The sequence below is a fragment of the Patella vulgata genome, chromosome 3, assembly GCF_932274485.2.
Source record: "Patella vulgata chromosome 3, xgPatVulg1.2, whole genome shotgun sequence".
Classification (NCBI taxonomy): domain Eukaryota; kingdom Metazoa; phylum Mollusca; class Gastropoda; family Patellidae; genus Patella; species Patella vulgata.
This window is the reverse complement of record NC_065881.2, coordinates 73,692,952-73,719,364: the sequence shown is the minus strand read 5'-3', so window position 1 is coordinate 73,719,364 and position 26,413 is coordinate 73,692,952. Positions and strand designations below refer to the sequence as shown.

Genomic DNA, 26,413 nt, shown 5'->3' with positions numbered 1-26,413 from the left:
CACATTTTAAGCGACAGTTCTTTCTTTGTTGTCTATACAGTTGACGTGTTATCATTTCACATTTGATCGTGATTAGACATTGCCAAACTATGTCCACATAACTCTGAACAAATATTGAACCCCAGATGAAAAATATCCGAACATATTTGTACGATCCTGAATGAGAATAGAAAATAGTTTTTCATTTGACAGCAAAATAAAGTGTATTGAATTTCAAACATATTTCTAAAGAGTTAAATCATGTACTGTCCCAACGTAAAATATCAGCTGTATGAGTCAATAAGGAATATTCTTCGTGCAAAGTGGAGGGAACTCAACAAGCAATGCCTCATTCAATCTCAACACATACACTAAAAGCTGTTTTGTTTGCTTAATGTAGAAACTGAAAAGAGGAGAGTCTTTTGAAATTTTTTGACAATTTGGGTGAAAATACAATACCTATATTTTGTTAATTAAATGAGAGTATAGTCACAAGCATTGAAAGAATTCAGCATTGACTATGAAACTATCGGGTTTCCTGCTGCCAGCTATTTTTCACCAATAGCTTAGCAACGTCACAGTATTGAAGCACGTTTCTCTAGCCGTCATTGTTTACACACCATTGCTCAATGAATAGTCGAGGAAAAAAAACGACTATCAAACATGTTTTATTTACACATACAAGAACTGCTATATACCAAGACTGAAGGTGTGAAGAGCCTACACCTTTCAGTTTCGCGGAGCCCATCTTTACAAATTTCTCTCTGAGGTTGGGTGGTAATATTTGGGTCCTTTTATAAATACCCTCTTCATAATGAATCCCAAACTACCAATCTGAATATCAAGTATCATTCTGAAAGACAAAATGTTTTGCAGATAAACTTCATTTTCTTGGTGAAAATTGTCTTAATTACTTTTACCAAAGGTTAGACTCATCAATTTGAAGGTTGTTTGTATGCCCTGGAGCCAATCTTTTTGTCCTCTGAGTATCTTGACCACATCATTATTTCCATATTTTTAATATCAATAGTTGAGGTCCCTATGGATACAGATAAAGGAAGTAAATGTAAAAAGAAAAAAAGATTCTTTTTTATAATGGTTTATGGTATGTCGAGCTTTCTCAAAATTTTACAATTTTGTTTTTATTATTAAAAAAAGAAAAACGCATCACAGTTAATGGAAGAGAGTGTTACAAAGATGTGAAAGTTATAATTTTCATTGTTGTTGGAAAGCAATTTGCTGTGATCATAGGGAAGAAATATATCCAAGCTGTTTTTCATCAAGGAGGCTTTGTGAACAATTTGGCTGGAAAAATCTGTTGAGTTGCACTTGCCCCCCTTCTTGAAAGAAACCAGATAATTTCATGGTGTGAAGATATGGGTCATGGTGTTTTAAGTCAGTCAAAGATAGGCATTCCTTATACCAGTAATCAATTTCACTCCAAAACAGAATTTCTGATAATTTGTCAAACTATTTACTCAATATGATGGGAGAGATAATTCAAAAGTCAAGTAGTACGTGTTACTGAGAGCGAAAGCTTAAATTTAAATAAATGATTACAAATATTTGGGGTGTAGGCAATTTAGTTTCTGGCTGTTAATTCTTGAAAGTGCCCTCTCTATACATTAAGAACACTGGTACTTTAGGCTTATTAAAGTTCAACTGTGCTGCTATTTCTGGAAACAGACCAACAGAGTCTCTGCTGAGATTGGTATTTTTGGGACCATAGGTTAAAGAATGTCTGTTTATAATATTTTATATAGGATAATAGTTAATTTGCCAAAATCTTTACAAAACGTGAAGGGGTTGAGAAACATGAAGTTATTGAAATTATCAGAGGCAATTTGGAATGAAGGCATTTCATTCATTTGATTGTGTGTTAACTTTGGTCAATGAGATTAGTTTTATTGATCTCCCTACACCCCCCCCCCCCTTTTGCACGTTTCATCTACCCCTATTCATATCTTAAGCATCTGATCTCCCCGATTCCCATCTTAAACATCCGATCTCACCAATTCCCATTCAAACATCTCCCTGATTCCAACATATGATGACCATTTAGGACTTGAAGCTCATTACGTCTCACCTGACTTCCGTCAAAATTACATCAACAGTCTGTAGAATTATTTGACATTACAGAATATGAAAGAACAGTAGAAGTGTACTGATCTGCTTTAAGAATGATTTGGTGAAAGTATAAACACATGAACATGTGGAGAGTATACTATAGACATATATAGATCCTGATTCAAGACCCACCTTCTACTTGGCAAAACTCAGATCTTCACCAGTTAAAACGACAGATGTTAAAATGTAAACACCGTTGAAAATTCAGTCTAGCAAAATATGTATGATCATATCTTATAACACCAGTGATTACAGTCCTGTTATTGTTGGCAGCCAAGAAAATGTTGGTAGATCTTGTGGCATCCTTGGGGGTTCCGCATACATCTCTTACTTCCCTTACACAATCTGTTAGAGACATTAGTTTGCAATTATTTTGAACAAATTAGACCAAACCATGAACGCAAAGCAGTCGAGCACAAATTATATATAGGCATATATTTTTAATGATGTTATGCATTTAGGGAAATATAATTTGATCATCTGATGTTTATGTGACTATACTTTTGATTAAATTCCGATATTTTGAGAAACATATTTATGTAACAGATGCATATTTTCTAGAAAATTAAATGTAGATTTATTTTTGAAAAGTGAAAAACGCAACATTTAAGAACCAATTTATTAATGTACTGGAACCAAATTGGATTTAAATAACTTATATGAATTATAATGTGGGAATTTCTCCAGTAAAATTATGAATTTTGAATTGAAGTGAATAAATAAGTTGGAAGTCTCACTAATAATTTACGCTGTTTAATGGAAGATCTTAAACATGTTATAAGGTGTAAGGATGGGTGTGTGCATCATCATCTGATTTCAGGTGTGCCAGAATAGGTCTCCATTACATCAACAAAATGATGGTTAATTGAGTAGCATGGTTTTTTACAAATGTGTCCAGCTTATACGTATGGTGGGAAATTTATAAAAAATATATTAAATCTGTATACTCTTGTCAACAATAACACTTTAGATATGTTTAATCATCTAGAAGATAAATCATTTTCAGCTACGTTATTATTCACTAGTAGAGCGGACTCGTGTTTAGAACTAATGAAAAGAGTAATGCTAATTTTTTCTTAAGTCATCTAATCTAAAGCTGCCTTATTTCATTCTAGTTGTGAGATGGGTTAAAATGAGGGGCTGAAAACTCGGCAATTGTTAGTTATAATTGAATCTAGTTTCGTCAAGAGAAAGAGATTTCTGCTCGGGGGCCCCATTATCCACCCTCTCTTTTATGAATTGTAAGTTTGACTGGTAACAAAGCTATAGTATATAGAAGGCTTAGTAAGGATTTGTTCAATGCCTTGTGTAAGGTTCAGCAAGTTCGTAAAGAGAATATCTGACAACTAACACAATAGGCTTCTCAAATCTTAACAAAACATAGTCAAAGTCATGGAAAAGCTTTCCATTTCTTTCAAAGAAATTTGTCAAACTCATTCTCTAAGACTTCAAACTTAATATCTTTTAGTCAATACGCGAACGTAAATTTGGGAATTCTTGAATCCTGATTTGAAGTCAGTGGTTATGTTTTTTATACCCCCTACTTAGTTAGTCTTATGTTATATCTCTTGGCAACACGAAATTACGATAAAAACCATTGAGCGTAAGCTGGTTACCTATGTGATGTGATGTAACTGTCTATCTAAGTCTTTATTAACCAGACTTGTCATTCCTGATCTTATGGTTATTGTATGGTCGTGTAGGAGAACAATGATATAAGAATATTAAATATTTATATTTAATACTCTTATTGATTTTAACACTTTATCACCGATGTGTCACAAGGTATTTGCATAAAAACATAAATGTTGAAGCATTTCTTAATGCGGAAGTGGCGAAATACAAAATTAATTATGCATAAATTTATGCATTAATCTCATTAGAACGAAAACCATGTTTCATTGCGTAGTCAACATTTAAAAATTTCTATGTACGTACACAGTATGTTAGCATCAAAACTATGTTGTTTATTCATTAAAACTGCATTATTTTCCATATTAGTGAATTATGTAAGCTCCTAGACGGCATTGTTTTTTAGAATATCCCAGACCTTTCAGATTTGAAGATAAACATTATCAACATATCTTTATTGTCTGCTAAATACAAATAGAATTCAGGGCAATGACATAATTTTAAACAGTTAAGTTCACATAAGTCGATATTTCATATCAAATTTTTTGTTCTGCTCTACAAATATTTTGCTCTTTAATGTCATACAAAACCAGATATAAATGCAAAGATTTATGGCCCCATATTCCCAATTGGTCACATCCTTATGGTACATACGTACTTAATTTATTAATGTATTGAATTATATTTTACATTCAAATATTTTTATTGAGCGTCGTTCAGCATCAGTATTTGTCTGCAGCAACAGCAAAGCAGTGCCATGCTAATGCTATATCTAAATATTTTCCACTTTTTCCACTTTTGACATTTACAAAATGTTGGAATTGCCTTCAGCATTTTCAGTGATTGTTTGTTAGGGTTGGTGACCCTTAGAACAAGTATCTGCGTAAACAGAGTTCTGTTTTGTTTCGAAACACCTTAAGAAATTTTGTCCCCATTTCTTCCAGTGTAACTGCTACACTGACTTTGAGGTGTTTACACTTAAAAATATAAAATTCCAAAGTGATTGTGATTATTATGATTAAATGAGATTCAAACTGGAAGAAAGGGTTTAAAAAACTGTAATTGAAAACATAGAATTGGCAGGAATTTTAAAGTTGTTTTTTTAATTCTTCATGATGTGTAAAGTTTTAGGTAGTAATTTATGTTGATTGACGTCTTAACCTGACGTGACCTTACGAAACCTTGTTACTTTCACCCAAATCAGTCGGCAACATTTTCACAAGATACACATCTATAGAAGCAGCATTTTCTACTTATGATGAGCTCTTTTATGTTGTAAGCTTGTGGCATCCTTAAGATTCCGTCTTTGTGTAGAATTAACATAGCATTCGGCTCTCATTGTTTAAGAAAGATGTGAATGTTTACAAGCTTCGAGCGTTTCTTTGAACTCTGATATTAAACCTCAAGGAAAGCTTTTAAACTTTGTTTTGGCTTGGCAAGTATTTTCCCTCATACGTGATGGGGGTTCATCATAGCTTTATACAGCTCCCTTCGCCCTTTTCTCTAAGGCATCTGGGAAAACCTGCCATCCTATTCTGTGTAAATATTTAAGTTAATGTCGTGGTGTGGTATTCAAACCAGAAAACATGCTAATATATTAGTTGACCAGATATTATCAAGAAAAATCATAAAAATGGTTGAAATACAAATATTTGTTCTCCCTCGTGTAGAAAATGATGACGCTACAATTAACTATTGAGTGGTGACAGTAATATTTATCAGACAGGGTATGCAGATGCTTTCTTAAACACCTGATGTCATTTCTTATTTTGTACTGTATATTCGGGAACACTTCTGATAATCATGTCTTCTTATACAGTGGGTTGTGCTTACTCTTTCTGAAATGCGTCTTCATTAGCCCAATTGGCGCTGAAAAGTATAAGACATCCTCAAACACCTGATAACATTTCAAATTTATTTGATAAGTTCACACATATACAAGACAGTTTAAGGTTATACGATATTTGAAAGAAATCTATGGTATCTACAACACCAGAGTACCAGAAATAAAACCGGACATGAATATCTTATCATGAATGTCTTTGATATGATTTCTAGACAAGACAAAATAGAAGTCTTGACAGAAGTTAAACCTAAAGTTTTTGAATAATTCCTTTATAATGTTTATAATCTGAGATAAAAAACAGATTCTAAATATCTGTATTGAAGCAAAATGGAGATATTATATTGTATTTAGATCTTAAATTTGAATACATTAGTCAGTCAATTTTTACTTCTGTTTCTATCGTGGCTTTTTGGGCTTTATTAAAAGGTAATTAAGCGTGCCGAGCCCAACCTATAAAGTTATTAAATATTGTATAGAAATAAAGTCAGGCGTCTATTATGTTTTATAACTGGCATTAACATACTTACGTAGACATAGAAATGTTATTTTATTACATTATATTGAGTACGGTGTATAACAGTCTGTCTTACTGTGTGAAAGAAAAATGGCTGTCGGCAACATTATGAAGTTGATAGATATTGGGGGTTATAAATATGAATATATTTTCTTTGTAATCAATGAAAGATATTGGCAGGCCAACGATATCAAAAGAAATATCTTGGCCATAAAACAAACCTAAAATTATTTTTCTTGATCAAGACTACCTAACAAAATTGATAAGTGAAAAAAAAAACAAAAAAAACTAAATATGTGTTGTTCATTTGAAGTATGGCCAAGCAAACCAACTACATTAATGCAACTGATTCAAAATATAACATGTTAGAAAATTAACACAGTATCGTGATTTTAGCATATGTTATAAAATAATGCGTTGAAAGGTGAAAATAATTGAAAATGCAGAAAAAAGATTCACAGTAAATTATTTTGCCGGATAAGATCAAATTTACTTCAAAACAGTTTAATTGCTTTTACATATATTTTTCAACATCATACAGTTAAGTCCGCATCACTAATTAGCTCCCATGGTACCTATGAGATGAGGCAAACAGATTGAGAAGAGTCTACATAAACAAATATTTTAAAACAGGAACGATTTTTTTTATCAGAATAGCACTCCTATTTCCTAAATTTCTACTTCACAAAGTTCTCAGTTTGATCCAATTAGATTGGATTTAATGAAAATGGATTTATTTTCCATTAGGCCTTCTTGATGTCCTTGTTTGTACATGTATTGTATCTTGAATAAGTGACCTGCTGTACTCATAATGTACTTTTTTTTAAAGCATTTTAAAATTTTGATAAGTAAGGAAATGATAATTTCATTCCAAAATTCATAAATACATATGTTATGGTATTTTATGATACCAATAAGGAAACTATAAATTCAATTTGACATAGATTGAAATACTCAAGTCAAGAACAGTTAGGATTATAAAGAGAAAGGTGTTTTAATAAATAAAAAAGAAGCAATTCAGCATTAATTTTTCTGATATATTTACTTTAGAATGCAGAGGTATGATATATATACATAAAACTCAACATGTTTGAGGTGAACTGTGCAGCCAAACATGTTAAACAAGAAAATTACTCCAGACAAAAGGATTTTGTTTTAGTACTGACATTTGAGAAAGATTATTATTCTCGATATATATAATAAATGAACATACTAAACAGGTTGGAGGCATATGTCCTTCACCTGACAGTAGAAAAAATCACAAGAAAACAACGAAGAAAAATAATATTTTGACAGAGACATATGTCGGACAGGATAATGGCGTCTAATCATGTTTGTGTTTCCCTCTTCACCCCACTAATGCCTTTTGGGCGTTTTCCTCAATTGACCAGTTTTTTTCTGTTTTTCTTGTACATTTGTGCAGGAAAAATGGAAATCTATTAGTTCATTCATGCATGTGTTGAAAATATGTGATCCTTGGTATATTTAATACTGTTCATGTATATTTATTTCTTGCTTATAAATTCATATTTCCTGTAACAAAAACAAAAAATATCAAACTTTTTGAGGTTAATACTGTTACATGAATTTGAATAATATCAGAAATAAATATTTTGAAAAGGTGTTTTTTTTAAATCTCTCTCTTTGGACAAATAAAATTAAAATAACAAGCCAGCTATGATTTCATCTAGTTTTACAATCAGAATGACAAGATTAAAAGTAAAAGTAAACAAAAAATTAAAGTTTAAGTCATAGAGAAAACTGCCTTGGGTAATATCGTAAAGTTTGACATTAAATACATGTATGAACCTTATCTGGATTTACCTGACAATAAATGAAATAATTAGTTTGAAGGTTAGCTCACACCCACAATTGTGTTACGTTCATTGAAAATTACTTCCATTTAAATGCTGTAATGAACATTAAAGAGAGAAATATTCAGGATGGACGCAAGAGACAAAAAGGATACGTATGTTGACGTAAAAGGAAAAAGGGAAGTACGTAGTAGGCCAAGCAATTTGACAATCTATTGTATAACGTAAATTATGATTCAGCTAGTTTAGTATTCATACGCCTTGTTGTTATATTTTTATTATAAACTAGTCAAGTGTTCTCATAAATTCAACAAATTAACCCCAAATAAATCACTGACATCTTGTATAATGGATCAGTAAAACCAAATACTTTACATTCTGTTTCAATATATTTCTTCTCCCATTTGCTTTAACCATGGTTGTGTTTGGCCTCCATGCTCAATTGTCCATCCAGTATTTTACAGCTGTATTTGAAAGCTTTGCACCAAGTAACCTCTGATAGTCAACAAAAGGTCATAACCTTTCTATTTGCCTGAGCTTTTAAATAAACACCCTGATCTTTTTTATTAGATTTTGTTTCAGCCATACAACTTCTGATCCTGTTAAATATTTCTGATAAATGGCCGCCCGTCAATCATTAGAGAGATTAAATACAAAATGATTTTAATCATTATTAACTGGGGTATTTATATTTTTTTATGTATGAAAAGTCTTAAGTGTCCAAGCAAGAAAGAATTTCTATAGTGAGGAATATAGTTGTTGCCTGTATAAAGAGCAACCATTTAATTAGCTGTAGAGTGAAACTAGGCCATGTTGTAGTTATATTTATTTGGTAGCTTGGGGTGACTCGGTACATCTCATTATTAACTCAAGTAATGGTTTGTGTTCAGGCCAGCCGCAAAAAATCTCCTGTTTTCAATATTCAATCCATTGCGGTTTAACACGCTACAAATTAGCAAATTTCTTCCCAAGATTCCAAAATGTCAGATTACTAATTAGATAATGGTTACACATGGGAACATGTTGTATTAATTAAATGATGCAAACTAGCACTGGAAACTGAATTGCTGCCAAATCAAAAGCTCGACTGATTTAAACCAGCAAATATTCATTTGAAAGTCATAAAAATTTTAACGAATGCCTTCCTTTCTTAAAGTGTGAATTTCCCGATGTAATCACAAACATTAAGATCAAAGGAAGGACAAAAATCAAAGACTTCAGCGAAATAATTTGTTACACTACTCCCCTAAAAATTGGTTTGATAAAAAAATGTTGTCATAGATAATGACCTTATTAGATGGTAGAATATGTTTCTCTTCAATTCACGAAAATAGACATTAAAAAGATAAAAACACAAACATTCAGTGTTCATTAACATTGCTATTATGTGAACAATTGCTATGGTAAGGCATCCAATTGGAGCGAATGTTATAAATCGTTCCTTTATTAAAAACATTTCGACTGATAGAATTATTTATGACAACAGACAAGTATCTATCTGAAGTTTTATCATGCTTTGGTTTAATAGACCATGCAGGAAAACTGCATAACAATATACAAACATAAAAAACAACACTACTTACAAATGTAAAAAAAAAAACCCAACAGAATCCATATTATATCTAGTACCAATGACAAGTGTAAGCATACCTTGCCTCAGGACTCCTATCACAACATGTATCTATTGATAATTAAGATTTGTTATTTGAATCTTTTTGTGGGCGTTGTGATAAAGAAAAACATCTTTTTATACAACCACATTTTAATTTCTGAAGATTTACATTGTTCTACGCCCACATTGAAATGTGATTGTATGTTGTCGTCGCCTCTACGGGCTAAAGTTAATATCTGATAGACTTTCAAATTATACACAGTGTTTAAGATCATGAGACGAAGAAACCGATTGATTTTCAACGATTTCCGATAATTACTGCCAGAGTTATGGCCCCTGATCACTCTAAAAAATCTTGTGGATACTCGCTCTGGAGGCTAAAGTTAATATCTGATTGACTTTAAAATTATACACAATGTTTAAGGTCATGAAATGAAGAAGCCTATTGATTTTCAATGATTTTCGATAATTACTGCCAGAGTTATGACCCTTGATCACTTTGAAATATCTTGTGGACGCTCTAGTTAAATCAGATTTTTTTAAACAGAGTTCTTGAATAAAGGTGCAGTTTATTGAAAAGATTGATGGCATTGACTTTTAACACAAGCAATTTGTTTTAGTTTTAGCTTTATTTATAAAAAGAGACTGGCAAAAATTGAAATTAGTATGATTTATTGTTTAAAACAGTAGACAATATTTGATAGATGGAAGTCATATTGGCATTCCATATTAAAGGCTCAATACCACTTTTGTTGTAACTGAATAATATGTCCCAATCTTTATTCTGGTCAACAAATTGTACCATTTTAGAATATTTCAATTAATTGATGATAAAAATTTCATCTTAACACACCTTATTTAAAAATTTTGAAAAATTCAACATAATGGTTTGAAAAGTCTAACGTAAACCTTTTCAAATGAAACTTCGATTTAAAAATATTTTCGAACCCTCTGGACAAGTAAAATAGGATGTAATGGATAATTTACACAACAGGTAGGACACTTAAACATCTAGTACTTAGATAGAGATATTATTTATTTTCTGGAGCTTTCAAGCCAGCAAGAGTGTTATTGTCCCTTTAATAGGAGAATGACAGTAGACCACAAAGATGTCTATTGTTTCTCTGTTATTCTTAATGAAAAGTGTATTAATGTCAATCACATAAACATGACTCTAAATCAAATATACATATATATATATAAATATAATTCACATAACATGTAATACAAATTATATTAGACATGCAATACAATCATTTAAATTCTAAAAAAATGACAAAAAAACTTGTCCCTCTAGTCCTTTCTAGAAAACCATTATTACATTGTACATTCATACATGTACATCCAGTAATTTAAGGTATGGTTATTAATATATATGTTGGTACCAGTTTTCTAATTTACAACAAATTAAGACAAGTTCAATTGCTGAAAAAATGAAAAAGGTGAACCTGAATTTTAGTATTTCAGAAGCTAAAATCTTGTATTTAAATTTCTTAAGTGTTTCTTTCTTGTGTTTTTCAGCTTTGAGGACTCCAACAGTATGGAGTCGGTGTCCCACTCGTACCGACCGATGGACACCACCTCTCCAGACAACATCTCTAAAAGTCGGAAAAATAAAGAAGATAAGTACTGTGGTGTATGTGGAGATCGAGCTCTAGGATACAACTTTGATGCCATCTCTTGCGAGTCTTGCAAAGCTTTCTTCAGACGAAATGCTCCTAAAGGGCTGGTAAGTAAAACTATTAATTTTGTAGCTTTCATAAATTTTCTTGTTGATTAACAATTTTGGATACTAATCTACTTTGTGTATGTAAATGCACACACCTTGGGTAGGACCCGGATCCAAATTTTCAATTAAATCTTAGTCTGTCCACTGCATATCTTTAATCAATGTAGAGTCGAATGTCAGAACCTACTTGTGAAAACAGATAGTGTAACTGGTTATACTATAGGGACCAGCTGCAGCAGTGATTCAACAACCTGGAAATTTTGAAGGCAAATGAATATTTTACTTTGTGCGCATTATATTAATATGACTTAATGTTTAAGAATGACAAAACGTTAATAAATCATTTTTAGGAAAACAAATGATTTATCTGAAGTTTGTACCAACTTTTTTTCTTCATTAATGCACATTTTTTTTTTTTTACCAAGGTAATGATTCATCATTGTTCTAGTTTATTCTAGTTAATTAGCAAAAGAAAATTTATATCTTTTAAAAAATAAAGTAGCATATGGTTATTTGCGTAAAGGTTACTGTGGGCCTTCATTTGATTGCAGCAAGATTATTCTGCATCTCCTTAAGACAATTTATATAATAAAAAAAAAAAAATTATAAAAACAAATCAGACACTATGATTAATGGGTTGAATCTATTTTCCAGGATGAAATCTAAAATATCAGCAAATTTTAGGATATTGTGCGGTATCAATTTCAGATTTATTTTTAATGTCAAATTGATCTGGCAGAATTTATATCACTTCAAAAATTAAGAAAAGGTTTTTTGAAACTAGAAACTTTCACATCATTTAAAATTCCCTTTGTTGGCCTATTATCAATAGGCCTATGCAACTTTTATCATTGGTCTGAGTCACGCTCAGGAAAAGAAATGTTCTTTTATAAATTTCTGAATGATGCAGTTGCAACCTTAGTTGCAAACAGAATTTGCTGCTCGAATGGTTTTCAATAAATGTATGGAATGAAACTAGTTTAATACCCTTGTTCTTTCAGTCATCAATATGGGAATGACATTTTAATCAAATATTCATTGCAAAAAAAAGCTCAAAAATGTTCAACAAAAAAAAATAGAAAAGGTTATTCCGGTTATTGTGTGCTTAGCTGACATATGAAAACTTAACTTTGCAAAAAGGATGTTTCCTAGCGATATAAATTCTGGGGGTCAAAGCTCTGGTTGACATTTTTTTTTTTCTCCTCAATGTAGATTTTGTCACAATAGGGATTTAAAAAAACCAACACTGATTAGCCCTATAAAGCATTTTGAGACCCTAAAAAAAAAAGACCCCCCCCCCACTGGAGAATGGGATATAGTGAAGGAGCTTCTATTCTTCTCATTCTGCTTGGCTGGTTTAGTTTCATAAAGACAACTGATATTAACCAGGTGATGAAGATATATAGAATTGTACATAGAAGACGGGGGGGGGGGGGGGGTAAATAAACAAATACACCAACAAACATACAAATAACTACATGACTTATAATAACATACATCTTTTAGGTAATAAAACTGAGAAAAAAATACATCTCCACTGAAAAATATTGGGGTTCATCTGTATTGTGCATCTTCAGTAATAAAACAGGCATATAATTTGAACATAACTTTGATGGTAGGAATTGGATCAAAGACTGTCGGTAATTTAAAACAAAGTTCAAAAATTGGCTTGATCTATATTGTGCATTGCTAGTACTAAAACAAGCATATAACTTGAACAATAATTTTAAGGTGTTTTCAGAACATCAACTGTTCATATAGTTGAAGCAATGTTCAAAGAAAAAGAGAGAGAGATGGGATTTTGAGCTGTTGTCCAAAGATTTTAAGAATCTGGGATACATTATTAGAGAGTAAATAATGTCGCTTAAATTAATATAAAATATAATATGTGTGTGAAAACAAGTTTAGAAAGAAATCTGTTGATTTTCTAACACTGCACAATATGCATATATACATGTTAAACTCAAGAAAGGTGGTGCCTACAAAATAATAACCTGTAAAGAAAAGAAGACAAAAAAAAGTTGTAGAGATATTTACATGATGTAGTAAGATGGTTGTTCTATTTATCTAACATTATCATCTTTACTTTATCTATTAACCATTCACATGATGGATTACATATGACTCTATCCTCTTCTCTCTTGCTTGTTTGAAAGGGCTGCCAGCACGTTTAACGACCAGCATCCTTTGAGTTAAAACCTATCTGAAAATGTCATCAAGGGAAATATCTGTATTTTCATCTCTTGTAACCTTCTTCCAGTGAACTTTGAGCAACATTTGGTAATACTTGTCAAATAATATAACAGCTATCGGTCTCGCTATCATAGATTGAGATATAAACTTATGCAGGATATCTTAAGAATCATATTTGGTAATATCCTATACCTGCTGCTGCTAGTGCTCTATTTAGAAATGCCATCAAGATAACTTTTAGAATATTTAATATTTGGTGATACTTTACCTTGGACAAAGTGATTTGAATTGAAATTAAACAGAAATTCTAATATAACTGTGTTTTCAGATACAAAGATTTATGATAAAAATGTATCTCTGATAATTCTTTCACAAATATTAGAGTAATAATGCTAAGCAGAAGAAAATCCTCCAATGTTTTTTGTTGCAAGAATAATTTTGTCCTCAATATCTTTCGAGAAACGAAACTAGAATTTTACTTCTTAAATGTTTCCACAAATAAAGTCAAAATTTGGATAATGATTATCTGCTCGATAAAAAGTTTTGTCAGAAAATATGAAAAAATTTGACAACACCCATGTATATTTTGTCACATAATCAACATTTGGTCCACATCTCAGTATTTACAAAACATGGCCAGGGAGTTCACGGAGGACAAAGTGACAACTTGTTTGTTGTTAAGGATGTTTGAGTGTTTGTCTCCGAAATATCGGAATGTCATACCTTACACAGACTTGTCATGTGATTGGCATGGCGTTACTTCCAACAACTGACATTGCTGGCATTGTTTCAATGGGGTTTCTAAAATTAGACCATATAAAATCAATAAAAACTGTTCATAGACTTTAAAATGTAATTCTAAAATACTTTTCTTGTAAATGAACCTAAGAGAATTTAAATTTGAGATCATGTAAAATTGAAACACTTATAACATTGTGGTTTTAATTTAGGGCAAACATCATCCCCGAAACCACCAAAAACAGTTGCTCTAATTTGTTAAGACTGATTAAATTTCAATCTTTAAAGTACATGTACCTGCCAGGTTAATTATACAAGTATAATGGATTATGTGTCACAATATTACATATTAAATAAGACACGAGTCCAGAAGAACTAGTCCCACACCGATCAAAATTCCTCCAGCTATCTTGTTAATAGCCATGGGCAATTCTAGAAATACATAAGATATATATATCACAAGATGAAATAAATTTGTTAAGAATAAATTAAAAATATTAAAAAATATTTTTTAAAAGCAATATGGTTATATTTGGAAAATTGCCGTAAGAGTTATGTACTAAAGGTAGTATTGTTAGCAAATTATTCTTGGGTTTTTTTTTGGTTTGTTTGTTTTTTTTTTTCTTTAAACAAGATTATTTTGTTCATGAACTTTCTGTAAAAGATGCAGATATGATTGGAAATAGGTATTTGTGATCTGTGAGATAAAATTCTGATTCATAGGTCACTTTCAGTTCAAATATCATACCCGATAGTTATAAATCTGACTTATGGGATAATTGCAGATTGTTAAAGATAAATTAGTTAAAAGCTAAATATGCCTATTGCAAGTCTGTCTATAATATGCCTATTGCAAGTCTTTCTATGCCTATTGCAAGTCTTTCTATAATATGCCTATTGCAAGTCTTTCTATAATATGCCTATTGCAAGTCTTTCTATAGGCTTCAAATGTTATAGAAATTATTGATTAGACCTTACAATCAACTCTGTAGACCTTGGATGGCTTGGATTTAAACTATTAAATGGGCTGACCCAGTTAACATTTACCGTTAATCACTGACATCATTACTTGAGACTGCCAATGAAAGGACTGAAAAATTCTGTCGACTTCGAACAATTTCTGTAAATTACTTCCAGAGTTAAGGCCCTTGTTGAGCACTGAACAATTTACCTGCCGTGGGCATATGTTTTGTTTCCTGGCAACCTATCTTTCTATTTTTGATCTGTTATATCAAAAATCACCAACTCTTTATTAAAATCTTAACTAATGTATCTTTAAAATCTAGAAAGTGAAAATGAGACATACTGTTCATTATGCCGATAACAGCCCAATTTTTTATAAAACTGAGAAAAAAAATAAAAGCGTGATAAACATACTATATAAAATGTGATAAACTGGTTTTGTTACCTAATCTTGTTTGGCTAAAATTGTAATTTTGATTAGAAATGTTATTTCACGGTAAGGAAATAATTGGATTAAATGTGTAGAAAATGGCAGTAATACATGCGTATAGATTAACAGGTTTGGTATTTAGCTCGTTAGATTTTCCTACAGGTAAAACCTGTTAATTGATTGTGTCTGGTCCGTACGCAACGTTAATCAATTATCAAATGCTACATATTGTCTTTACTCCTGTCCCGCCAATGCAGCCATTATTATTTGTCAAATAGTTACTATAGCAACAACTGTTGTACTAATGTTGAATCATTTTTTCCACGACGAAATGGAACCTTTGCATCAATAATTTTGTAACGCCATAATCATCGCCTGCCAATCAAGCTATTGAAATAAGCAACAAATCCAATTTGTGAACCAATGTTCTAATGATTCGTGAGCGGTTCACTGCCCTAGCTTGTTCAGTATTTGGTCTTTAGGCTTTTCTATCAGAAAAACTCTCTGTTCCTAATTCACTGCTGAGATGGAGTGAGAATTTTTTTTGTAAAATTTTAATTGAAGTTCATTTTATTCTGCCAACCAACCAGTACACATATAATTTCATGGTAGGATGAAGATGAATGTTTAGTTATTCAAATTAATATTGCACATGTGCACATAAATAGATATTTATAATGTAAAAAAGTTAGAATTATTAATCATGGGAATTAAGAATTCATAAAGATGTTAAAAGAGTCATCGAGGAGTCATCGAGGCTCATAGGGCATGCGCAGCTTGCGCTGGCTCACTAACCAGGGGTTTCAGAGTTGTTCCAGGATTAGGTCTAAATATTAAGGCCACCTGCAGAATTTGTCCAGGTCATAAGATGTAAACAGTGATAACACTCGCCCTAACCCTTGACGAAATATTTAGACCTGACCAAAGTTCCAGCCCGGTTTCCCCATTGTCATTGTGAAGGACAAAGTGCCTGGCTAGGAAAAACGGCTAATTGTTTACATGGGAGGAAAAAAAAAGAGGTCGTGTGTATACCAGTGGTAGCACATTAAAGATTCCCTGACAGCTGGAAGTTAGGAGTAGACTATAGCATGTGTTAAGCCATAATTTCCCTCACACTGTTAGGTCTATTCCCGTCTTCATTATCCTGGTTGGTCTAGAAAATTAAGACTATAAATCCTATTTCATTTTAAGAAATGAAATGGGGTTTAATGTCTTTCTGTTCTGCTCCAATGGGGCTTATGGAGACGGCCATTTTGAGAAACATTAATGGTGGCCATGTTTATCCATTTAAAAAGTTATCACTAAAGAAAAGGATGAAGATACTCACCTTTATTTCTCTAGTATAAATATAGGTAAATTTCTTCAATCTGAATTAAATCTGAATGAGATATTTTACTCACTATACTGGGTGTGCAACATTTAGTTCATAGTTCATATGAAGTCTTGACAATGATATGCAGACTTCAAATATTGTTTATATCTATGTAGTTACATGGGGATGGGGGGGGGCCTTCTCAATGCGTTAAAATTGAACAGGGGGCCGTATTAATTCATCTACTTTGTATGCAGTTAGAGCTATATGGGGATATTTAAAATTATTAGATCATGGAAAACCACAAACAAAACCTCAATTTCTTATACCAAGACTTTTCAATATCAACTTGCCATGAGCATGTCGTTGAACAATGTAATTTACAGGTATATAATTCAAGGGTTTTCAAGTTTATACAAATTAGTTTGATTACAAATGTTTGTATTTGATGAGAGTAAACATTGTATTGTACTGTAGTCTTTAAGCTCACATACCTGATTTTACCCAGTTTAATAAAACACTGAGGAATTTATAACTCGTCTTCCAAATCATCATGTGTTTGGTTTACATCGAGCGAGGCTGTTGTTACCACGTCTTGTCTTTGTAAAAGGAAGATTTTATGTCATATGCATTGGTCAAAGATACAACGCTGATAGTTTCACAGAAGATATTTGAAAAGTTAAATATTCTATTTTTCAGGATTACTTTAAGTGTCCTTATGAAGAGAAATGCAAAATGGATGTGTCCAATCGCAGATTTTGTAAAAGATGTCGGCTACGAAAATGTTTTGAAATAGGAATGAGGAAGGAATACATCCTTACAGAAGAAGAAAAAACAAGAAAAAGGATGCGAATTGAAGAAAACAGGTATAAACCAATGATGATTTACATCTTCAGTGTTTGATATGATTTATAACATTGGGATGTCCCTGCTATTCATTTTATTGTTCATCCTCCCAATTATATGTTCTGGGAGCAGTACACTGGAATGTGGCTGTTCCTTCAATTGATTACCCTAATTTTGGCCTCGGTGTTACTTTGATTGAATAAAACCTTTGTTCCTGAACATTTATGTATAACTTTTTCACCTTGTGTCACCTTCCAATTTTAGGGTCATGGGTCAAGGGCCAAGGTCACAGCTTGGGGTCAAATGTGGCCAGTCATCACTTAAAAGGTTATCATTAGCTTTTTTTTTTTTCCTATTTGAAGTAGAGCCATATTTCAGTGTATTGCTATTTCCTAAATATTTGAATTACAATCTTGGTGAAAAGTGTTTGTTGGGGTTGTCTTGGGGTCTGCTGGTTATGGGAATTCTTTTCAGCTAAAGATATAGCTTTTAGCTTTTAGCTTATTTTTAAATTGCTAAATGTAAAGGATGATTTATAATTTTAATATTTAATTTTCTTCAAAAACTAAAATGTGTTAATTATTTAGCGAGCTGTATCATTGTATGCATAAATGGTGTATGGTCAAGATTGTTATGAATTAATGTTATTGCTGCATATACCATGAACCATTATGATACTTATGTCTCTCTATTTTTTCAGAAGGGAAAAAGAAGTTGAAAAATTTCGTCATCAGTCTGGTGATGTGACGTCCTCCAACAACCGTTTGCGCCCTTTGGATCCGGAAGAACAGTTGGCCATCAATGAATTACTCTCTGCCTACCAACAGTCTCTAGAAATCTCTGTTGATAACGACATCTCCAGGAACAACCCGTCCATGACAGACCTGGTCAACATTGCTGAAATCAGTGTCCGCAGAGTTATCGATATGTCCAAAAAGATAAAGTCATTCAAAGCTCTGTCCCAGACAGATCAGATCAGCTTATTGAAGGGTGGTAGTATAGAACTGCTTATCATTCGCTCTGTCATTACCTTTGATCGTGAGAAGCAACACTTCTTAGATCCATATGATAACGGTAAATATGCCATGACAGCAGAACAGTTGAAAATCGGTGAAGGTTCTGGCTTATTTGATGAACATATGAAATTTGTTAAATCTTTAGCCATGGATTTAAAAGCAGATGAAACAGTGCTCATACTCTTACTGGTCATTTCACTCTTCTCACCCGATCGTCCTTGTATCAGTGATAAAACTTATATAGCTAAAGAACAGGATAAATATGCCTTACTACTTCAACACTATCTTGAGTCCAAGTATCCTGTTAGCTATGTTAGAACCATCTACCCCAAACTGCTCATGAAACTTACAGATATACGAAACTTGAACGAGGAACATTCGCAAGTCTTACTGAAAGTCAATCCAGAAGGAATCCAGCCTCTGATGAAGGAAGTTTTGGACCTCAACGTCAACAAGCTGTAGAGAGGAGAAAACTATTCAAAATGGACTCCATTTATTTCACCAGGACAGCGTCCAGATTGGTGCATTGACCACCGAATGGGAAGACTTTTATTTCCAAAATATATTAAAGGAATTTTTCCTTCATGATTCATGAGGATGTTGATTATGGACTCATTGGCATTTGGTGCAAACAATATCTAATGAACTTTGAACTGAAGGTTTCCGTACCTCAAATTGTAGAATGGCTCATTCTCAACTTGTATAGGACAATGTTATAACATATATTATATTATAGATAAGACTTGTAAATAGTGCATTGTGCAAGCTACAAAAAGCACACTAATATAAATATATAAACTTGTTTGTTTGAAAAAAAAAATATATATACTTAACGTACGTAACATCTGGCTGATGTATTGGTTGGTTCGTGTGGTGAAAGTATTGCCAAACTGACTCTAGATGTCTTAATGCTAATGTTCTAGGACCTTTTGTGAATGATATTAAAAACACATTTAGAACTGAATGGTGATACAGTTGGGTGCTAAAAGAATGATTGACATTACTTCTGAGAACTGATTAGTTGGTCATCCTGAGCTCTTTTCATCCGATTAAAGAAGTCGTTCTCCTGCTTTTGATTGGATGATGTTGGAGCCATATATTATTTTTATTTTCGTGATTTTGTTATTACTCGCTGATATTGTGACGATATTGTGTTTGTGCAAAAGTCATTCTCAGGACATACAGTATAGATGTTAACATATCTACAACTATCACACATCACTTACCTACTCAAACTTAGACGAAGCAAAAATGGTCGCGAATTTGGAAGATGGTGGATGGTGGAGCGGAGAAGTAAGATATGGTGCATTGTTTAAATACAGATACCTTCTTGAAACCCTGTAAACATTTAAACATAATGATCTGCTGAAGTTGGCTCAGCTTTAAATCAATTATTAATCGTGGCTTGTCATCATTGCTTACACTTACAGTTGTTGCAGACATCACTCACCTCACAGCTTATGGCCAAACGTTCTTATGTACCGATTCCACTCAAAAATATTACTTAAAAATGTGTGAAATAGTATTTATTGACATTTTAAGTGTTAAGTCTATGTTACGCTTATCTTACTGATAGAACACCATGCACCAGTCCTGCAGCCGAAATTTACACTTAGAAACAATCTATTTCAACGTTTTACTTTCTATTGATTAGATCCGATCAGATCGTGGAACTGTTGTTAATATTTTAGGGTGTCTACGAACCGTAAACTCAATTATCCCTGTCTTAATTCTTAGACTGTCTGTTTTACAGCCAATAGATGGCGACAGTGCTTTAAGAACCTATGCGTCACTCATCTTGTATTTTATTCTAAGTAATTATTTAACATCATTCTTGTAATAAAATTTCAACTTGATATTCACCGGTGTAGGGCAAACTGAATCAAAAATAAAGCTCTTCAATTGAATTGTGAATTGATTTTTCCAGTGCTTACAATAATGAGTTCACTCAACCAAATCTTGGGTAATTCAAAGTGGTTTTTAACCAGCAATGTAACTTTTATGTTATTTTGAATGCCAAATGCAGTAATGGCATCGAAGGAAGGAGAAGCACTTTGGGCCATTACCGTCCAGATTAGCTGCATTGTCTACACCTGATGTTGTAAGCACGGCTTAAAATAGTCTTTTTTCATCTCCTTTTACGTAACATATAGGAGCTTTTCACAACCAGAAAAGGATGTTAATGACCTCTTCCATTGCCAAATCAATTCTATGGAAAATTTAATAAATATCCTTTCTTTCAAATCCTGGGTTGTTTTTTTCTGAATCAAAACAGATATGGAAAATTTAATAAATATCTTTTCTTTCAAATTCTGTGGGTTATTTTTCTGAATCAAAACAGATACTATGAAACTTTTGTCCACCAATGACATGATTCATGTTTTAGTCAAAAGCAATAAGTTTGTAAATGTACGCAATGTATTGTTTGACGATGCACAGATCCTATCGGCTTGATGCAAAACTGTTGCTTATTTGCTTGAATTCTGCAACTTATTTCTTAATCGTAAGATAAGAACATGGTACATCAAACAATGAAGACAGTATTAGTCAAAAAAAATAAAACTTGAAAATTAATCTTCCAATTTTAATTTGTACCTGCCTCATTTGATAATGTCTACTTCTTGCCGATGATTGTTTTAGACATTTTTAGATCCATTTTTGTGATTTTATTTTTAACAATTACACAATCATTAATTATTGATTTGTTAGAATTTCTTATTAAGCTTGATCCATTTTAATTTTGAACATGTTTTCATATGTGTTGACATTCAAAGCAATAGAATACTTTTAGAATTTTGAGTAAAAGTTTATGAGTCCTTGTTGAAAGGGTTATGACGTGTTATCTGCAGTAAAGTTTTATTAGAATGAAATTTTATTTTATTAATGTAAATAATTTGTATTAAAGATAGAATTTTTTGTCTAAGTCTGTTCATCATTTCATTCTTTATCATTTAATTAGTCAATCATAACCTTGGTTACAGTCTTTTTGAATGGAAAGTAAAATTGAACTTCTGCATGCAGCAGCCATTTTTAATTTTGAACTTAGAGGTCATGGTCATTTAATTATACAGATTGTAGAGTTACGGTTTGTGAAATTAATGATTTTTTAAGAATTATTTATATGATTTTTATCCAATGATAGGTAAAAGGTTTTATGTATTATTTATCCCATGTAAAAATTCAATTGTTTAGATTCTTATAGTAATTATTTAGCCATCATAGAAAGTGCTTATTTCGTATTATATTTTTATTTAATAATCTATAATAGATAACTGTTAACAAACAAGTTTTGTTTCAAGGGCAAAGATAGAGGCTTTAATATCTGCTGTGTGCTGTATGGGGTTGGTGATAATTAAAATTATGAATGGCTGGTTTCATTTGCTTTTAACTGTGAAATTCATTATGAAAGCATTAATTTTCTTTTCCTTTTTTTTTTGTTTTTTTTTGTTTTTTTTTTCAATCATTTTGATCATTGTGTACGATTCATTTATCACTTGTTATTCTTATGTATCACCATCACAGAGGCTTGAAACAAATAGCATGATATTAGACTAACATGGCTAGTAATTAAGAGATCAATGATCTATCATCACTTACCGTTTCAAGCCCCTGTGATCACCATCAGGAGTTATATACCGGTTTGTTCTTCTGTTGTCCAATATGGACGACACCAATGTATATTACATGTCATTGTTGAACATATATATAAATAAGTAAATATATATATAAAACATTTAGATGGGTAGGAATAACTCTTTAGGAAATCTTGAAGAAAATGCATGAATAGTAGACCTAGATTGTATTTAATCTGCGAAAGTCTACGCACACCTCTACATTGTACTATATATAGGATACAGCAAGCTTCTTTTTGTGCTAATTTTAGACCCTTTTTGTTAGCGTTTCTGTGATGTCATTTATGATATTGAGTTTTATGTGAAAGACTTGCATATAAGCGTAGATATCACAACAAGGATGATATCACCTAGCAAGGAGATCAAAAGAAAAACAGCTTGGAGCAATTTCTCAGGTATATTGATCCCATGCACTAGTAATCATTAAAACATTGGCATGGTTGCTACCCATAACAATTCTATTCAAGAAAGGATTTTTTTTAGACCTTCTTTTTATTTCTTGAATGTTCGAAAAAATATGTAACTAGACAAAACGTTGCAGAATCAATTTGATCAAACAATGGTTCAATGTTTCCTGTGTACTTTACCTTCTGGCTAATCTGACATTTTCTTTAAAGCAATTCATGATGATACTTTTGCTACTTTTTTGTGAAAAAAAAAAGGATCATTTTGTGGGGCTCGAAAAAAAAAAACATGTTTAGTTAAACCATGGGATATTTTGTTATTTGGGAAAATCTATTATTAAGCTGAGTTTTCAAGTATTTGATTTTTGGCAAGCATGTTTTATGATGTTCAATACAGACATTGAATGTGAAAATATTCATTTTCTGTGAATGTTCTCTTTTTAAGAAATGACATAATGTCATATTTGGAAATGTGCCATATAATATACAGATTATATTTGAAAATTTGTTGTTTTTTTTCTTTTCTTCTTTTTGTACATAGATGTAGAATATATTTGTTTGTTTATTCTGATAATGAATATGCAAGATTTTAATTAAAACATATTATTGATAAGAGATCTTGAAACATATTTTTTATTAAAACTACTTGGCTATAGAGAGAAAAGAATAGAATTACACTATTTGTAATGTTTCAGCGGAATTGCTTTGAAAATAGGCATGACAAAATTTCAGTGGTTGGACACAAACCTTGCTTGTACATTCAGTGATTCAGATAATGAAGCTTATTAGCAAGTTGATAATGTTGTATATTTGTTATTAAATAATGTTCTTCTTCAAACATTATTAGTGATTATTGTTAATTAAGACATAAATTCATCCTTAATCCTAACTATGCATTTACATAATTCCTTGACGTGTCTTTTTAATGGTTCTCATGTGAAGCAATAAGTGTACTATATAATGTACGACATCATTATTAAAGTAGAGTATATTATTATATCAAACCATAACTATAATGATGACCATCATATTGATATTAATAAACTTAGAAGATCCATATCCATACACTTTATATAAAGAAATTTTATGAATTTATTAGCCCTGAGGTAATTTCCATCGCTGTTAATTGATTGATTAATCCATAATTATAATTATATCTGGCAGCAATACATAATTATATCATATTTTTGTAGATTTTCTTGAATATGCAAATGAAAAAAAAAACATTACATCATTTATTAAATGAGTGCATTGGGAGGACTTGGTCTTACTGTTGCCAATGTACATGTACATTTATTTGTTGAATATTGTGGTTTTATGAGTCAGTGCTGTAAAAAAGGGGGAGTTGTTTTTTATGTATAAATTCTTATTAATTATCTAATCAATCAGTGGAGATATTGGCACATAATTTGATCTGCTTTGCATACATTCATTCATCTTTTCTTAATTGGATCTCTAATTGAAGAAATAATTGTTAATTGATATTCATGTAGTATGTATTTGATCTTCCTATATGTACAGTAGTTCAAGCACAAATCATGGTGAAGTAATCACAATTCATGGCTCTGTCATAACTAGCTTCAAATTACAGAAATAAATAGTTTATTCCTACCCTATTAACAGGTTTTTGTTTGTTTTTTTAAAATAAATTTGTTACCAAAAAGGGCTGTTCTGTCTACATCATAAATTATGAACAGACATTAGGCAGGTTAAGGCCCGGTCCCAGTGGCCGATGGACACAAAACGTATGCAAAAAGGAAACAGCGGACGAGCAAACTTTCGGGGGTGGCTCCATCCGTTTTCATCCGCTCCAGAAATTGACGAAAATTTGCGAAAACAGAACAGAAAAAAAACGAACGTGGGAAGTATGTAGCGGGGATGTTAAATGGATGTTCATCGGAAGCCTAGCGGATGAAAGCGGATGATCCTTCAATATACCAGATACATCCCAGATACAAACGCTTTGTCCGTTTTGAAAACTTTATATACGAGATGCATACGCTTACATCCTTTCTATTTCCGTGCTACTAACGATGTATAGACGTTCCATGTACCTTATCTTTCCTCCCTCTTTCCGTTTTCAGCTGGAGCGGATGTGAGTTGCGAGGATGCATAGAGGATACAGTGGACGTTTAACGGATGATAACGGACATGGAACGTTTGGAGCTCGTATGTGTCGCGCCTTTACATCGTACACGGCAGAAAGTTCATCCGTTATAAAAGTTTTGTGCAGCCCAAGACTTTTTGCGCGGATGAAATCAAAGTGAACGGATGCTCGATGGATAGAGCGTATGAAACACGTATGCAATGAGTACACAACGGATGCATGGCGTTTTCAAACGGAGGGTACGTTTCTTTCCCCCTTTTACATCCTCTTTGCATCCGTAAGTGCAGTGGGACCGGGCCTTTAGTTAGCTGTGCCATTACGACTTGATACAGCTTAAACATTCCCTGCAATGCGGAACTGGTTCTGAAGCATCAAGAATCTATCATCGTGGGGTGGTGCTCCTTTGCTGAATTATAATGATTTTTATGTGACCAGTCATCAACTTGGCTATTAAGTGTGGGGGTTGTGTAAACCACTGCTTCATCTTGATTCAAGGGAACATTCAACTTGACAACATCAGAGGTAACAAAGGCCCCACAAAAATACTTTGGATAAGAAGGAACAAGCAAAGGCGACACAAATTATGTTGTTCTTTGAACGTTAAGTATGTCTGTAACGCTTGATTTGCAATATATCGTTCATTTTAAACAAGCAAATCACGTTAGCAATTGTCAGGGAATCACACCATAGTAATCGTGTACCGGGAAGTCATATATCGGCATTTGTATATTGTAGAATCGCACTTTAGCAATTGTGTATCAGGGAATCGCACCGCATTAATTGTTTATTGGGGAATCACACCGGGCAGCGATCAGAGAATCGCATCTTAGGAATTGTGTATCGGGGAATCGCACCTTGGAAATTGTGTATCGGGGAATCACATCTTAGAAATTGTGTATCGAAGATTCATACGCTAGCAATTGTGTATCGTGCCTTAGCAATTGTGTATCGGGGGATCGCACCTCAACAATTATGTATAGGAGAATCACATTTTGGCAATTGTGTATCGGAGAATCACACTCCAACAATCGGGGAATCGCACCTTGGGACCTGTGTATCGGGGAATCGCACCTTAGGAATTGTGTATCGGGGAATCACATCTTAGGAATCGTGTATCGGAGAATCACACTCTATCAATTGTGTATTGGTGAATTACGCCTTAGCAATTGTGTATCAAGGGATCGCACCTCACCAATTATGTATAGGAGATCACACATCACCAATTGTGCATGGGAGAATCACACATCACCAATTGTGTATCGAGGAATCACACCTCGGCTATGGTATATCGGGGAATCACACCTCGGCAATTCTGTATCGGGGAATCAAACCTCATTGTTGAGGAATCGTATGGCACCTGAGCGGTTGGGTATCGGGAAAATCACATTTTGGAAAAACTGTTTCAATGACATTTATTAATTGAACTGGAATAAACAGGTCACAATTCTGTGGAATACAATTATTGCTTATTACTGAGCGCCGTTTCGACTAGGCTTCTCTAGTTGATAATGACTAGAGA

The 26,413-nt window shown here is 32.5% G+C and overlaps 1 protein-coding gene across 12 annotated transcripts in view; it reads left to right on the top strand.

Annotated features, from left to right (window-relative positions):
• Window positions 1-24,403, top strand: part of LOC126815995 (nuclear hormone receptor HR96) — a 206,375-nt gene extending 181,972 nt beyond the window's left edge. For 10 of the 12 annotated variants that reach the window (XM_050542101.1, XM_050542103.2, XM_050542102.2 and 7 more), the window contains 4 exons: window positions 11,046-11,253; window positions 17,589-17,755; window positions 18,000-18,062; window positions 18,436-24,403. In XM_050542101.1, the coding sequence (XP_050398058.1) occupies window positions 11,046-11,253; window positions 17,589-17,755; window positions 18,000-18,062; window positions 18,436-19,213 (1,216 nt within the window). In that variant the 3' untranslated portion in view covers window positions 19,214-24,403. The remainder of the gene's footprint in view (window positions 1-11,045; window positions 11,254-17,588; window positions 17,756-17,999; window positions 18,063-18,435) is intronic. The other 2 variants (XM_050542109.2, XM_050542112.2) reach the window with 1 other exon arrangement.
• Window positions 24,404-26,413: the final 2,010 nt, after the last annotated feature.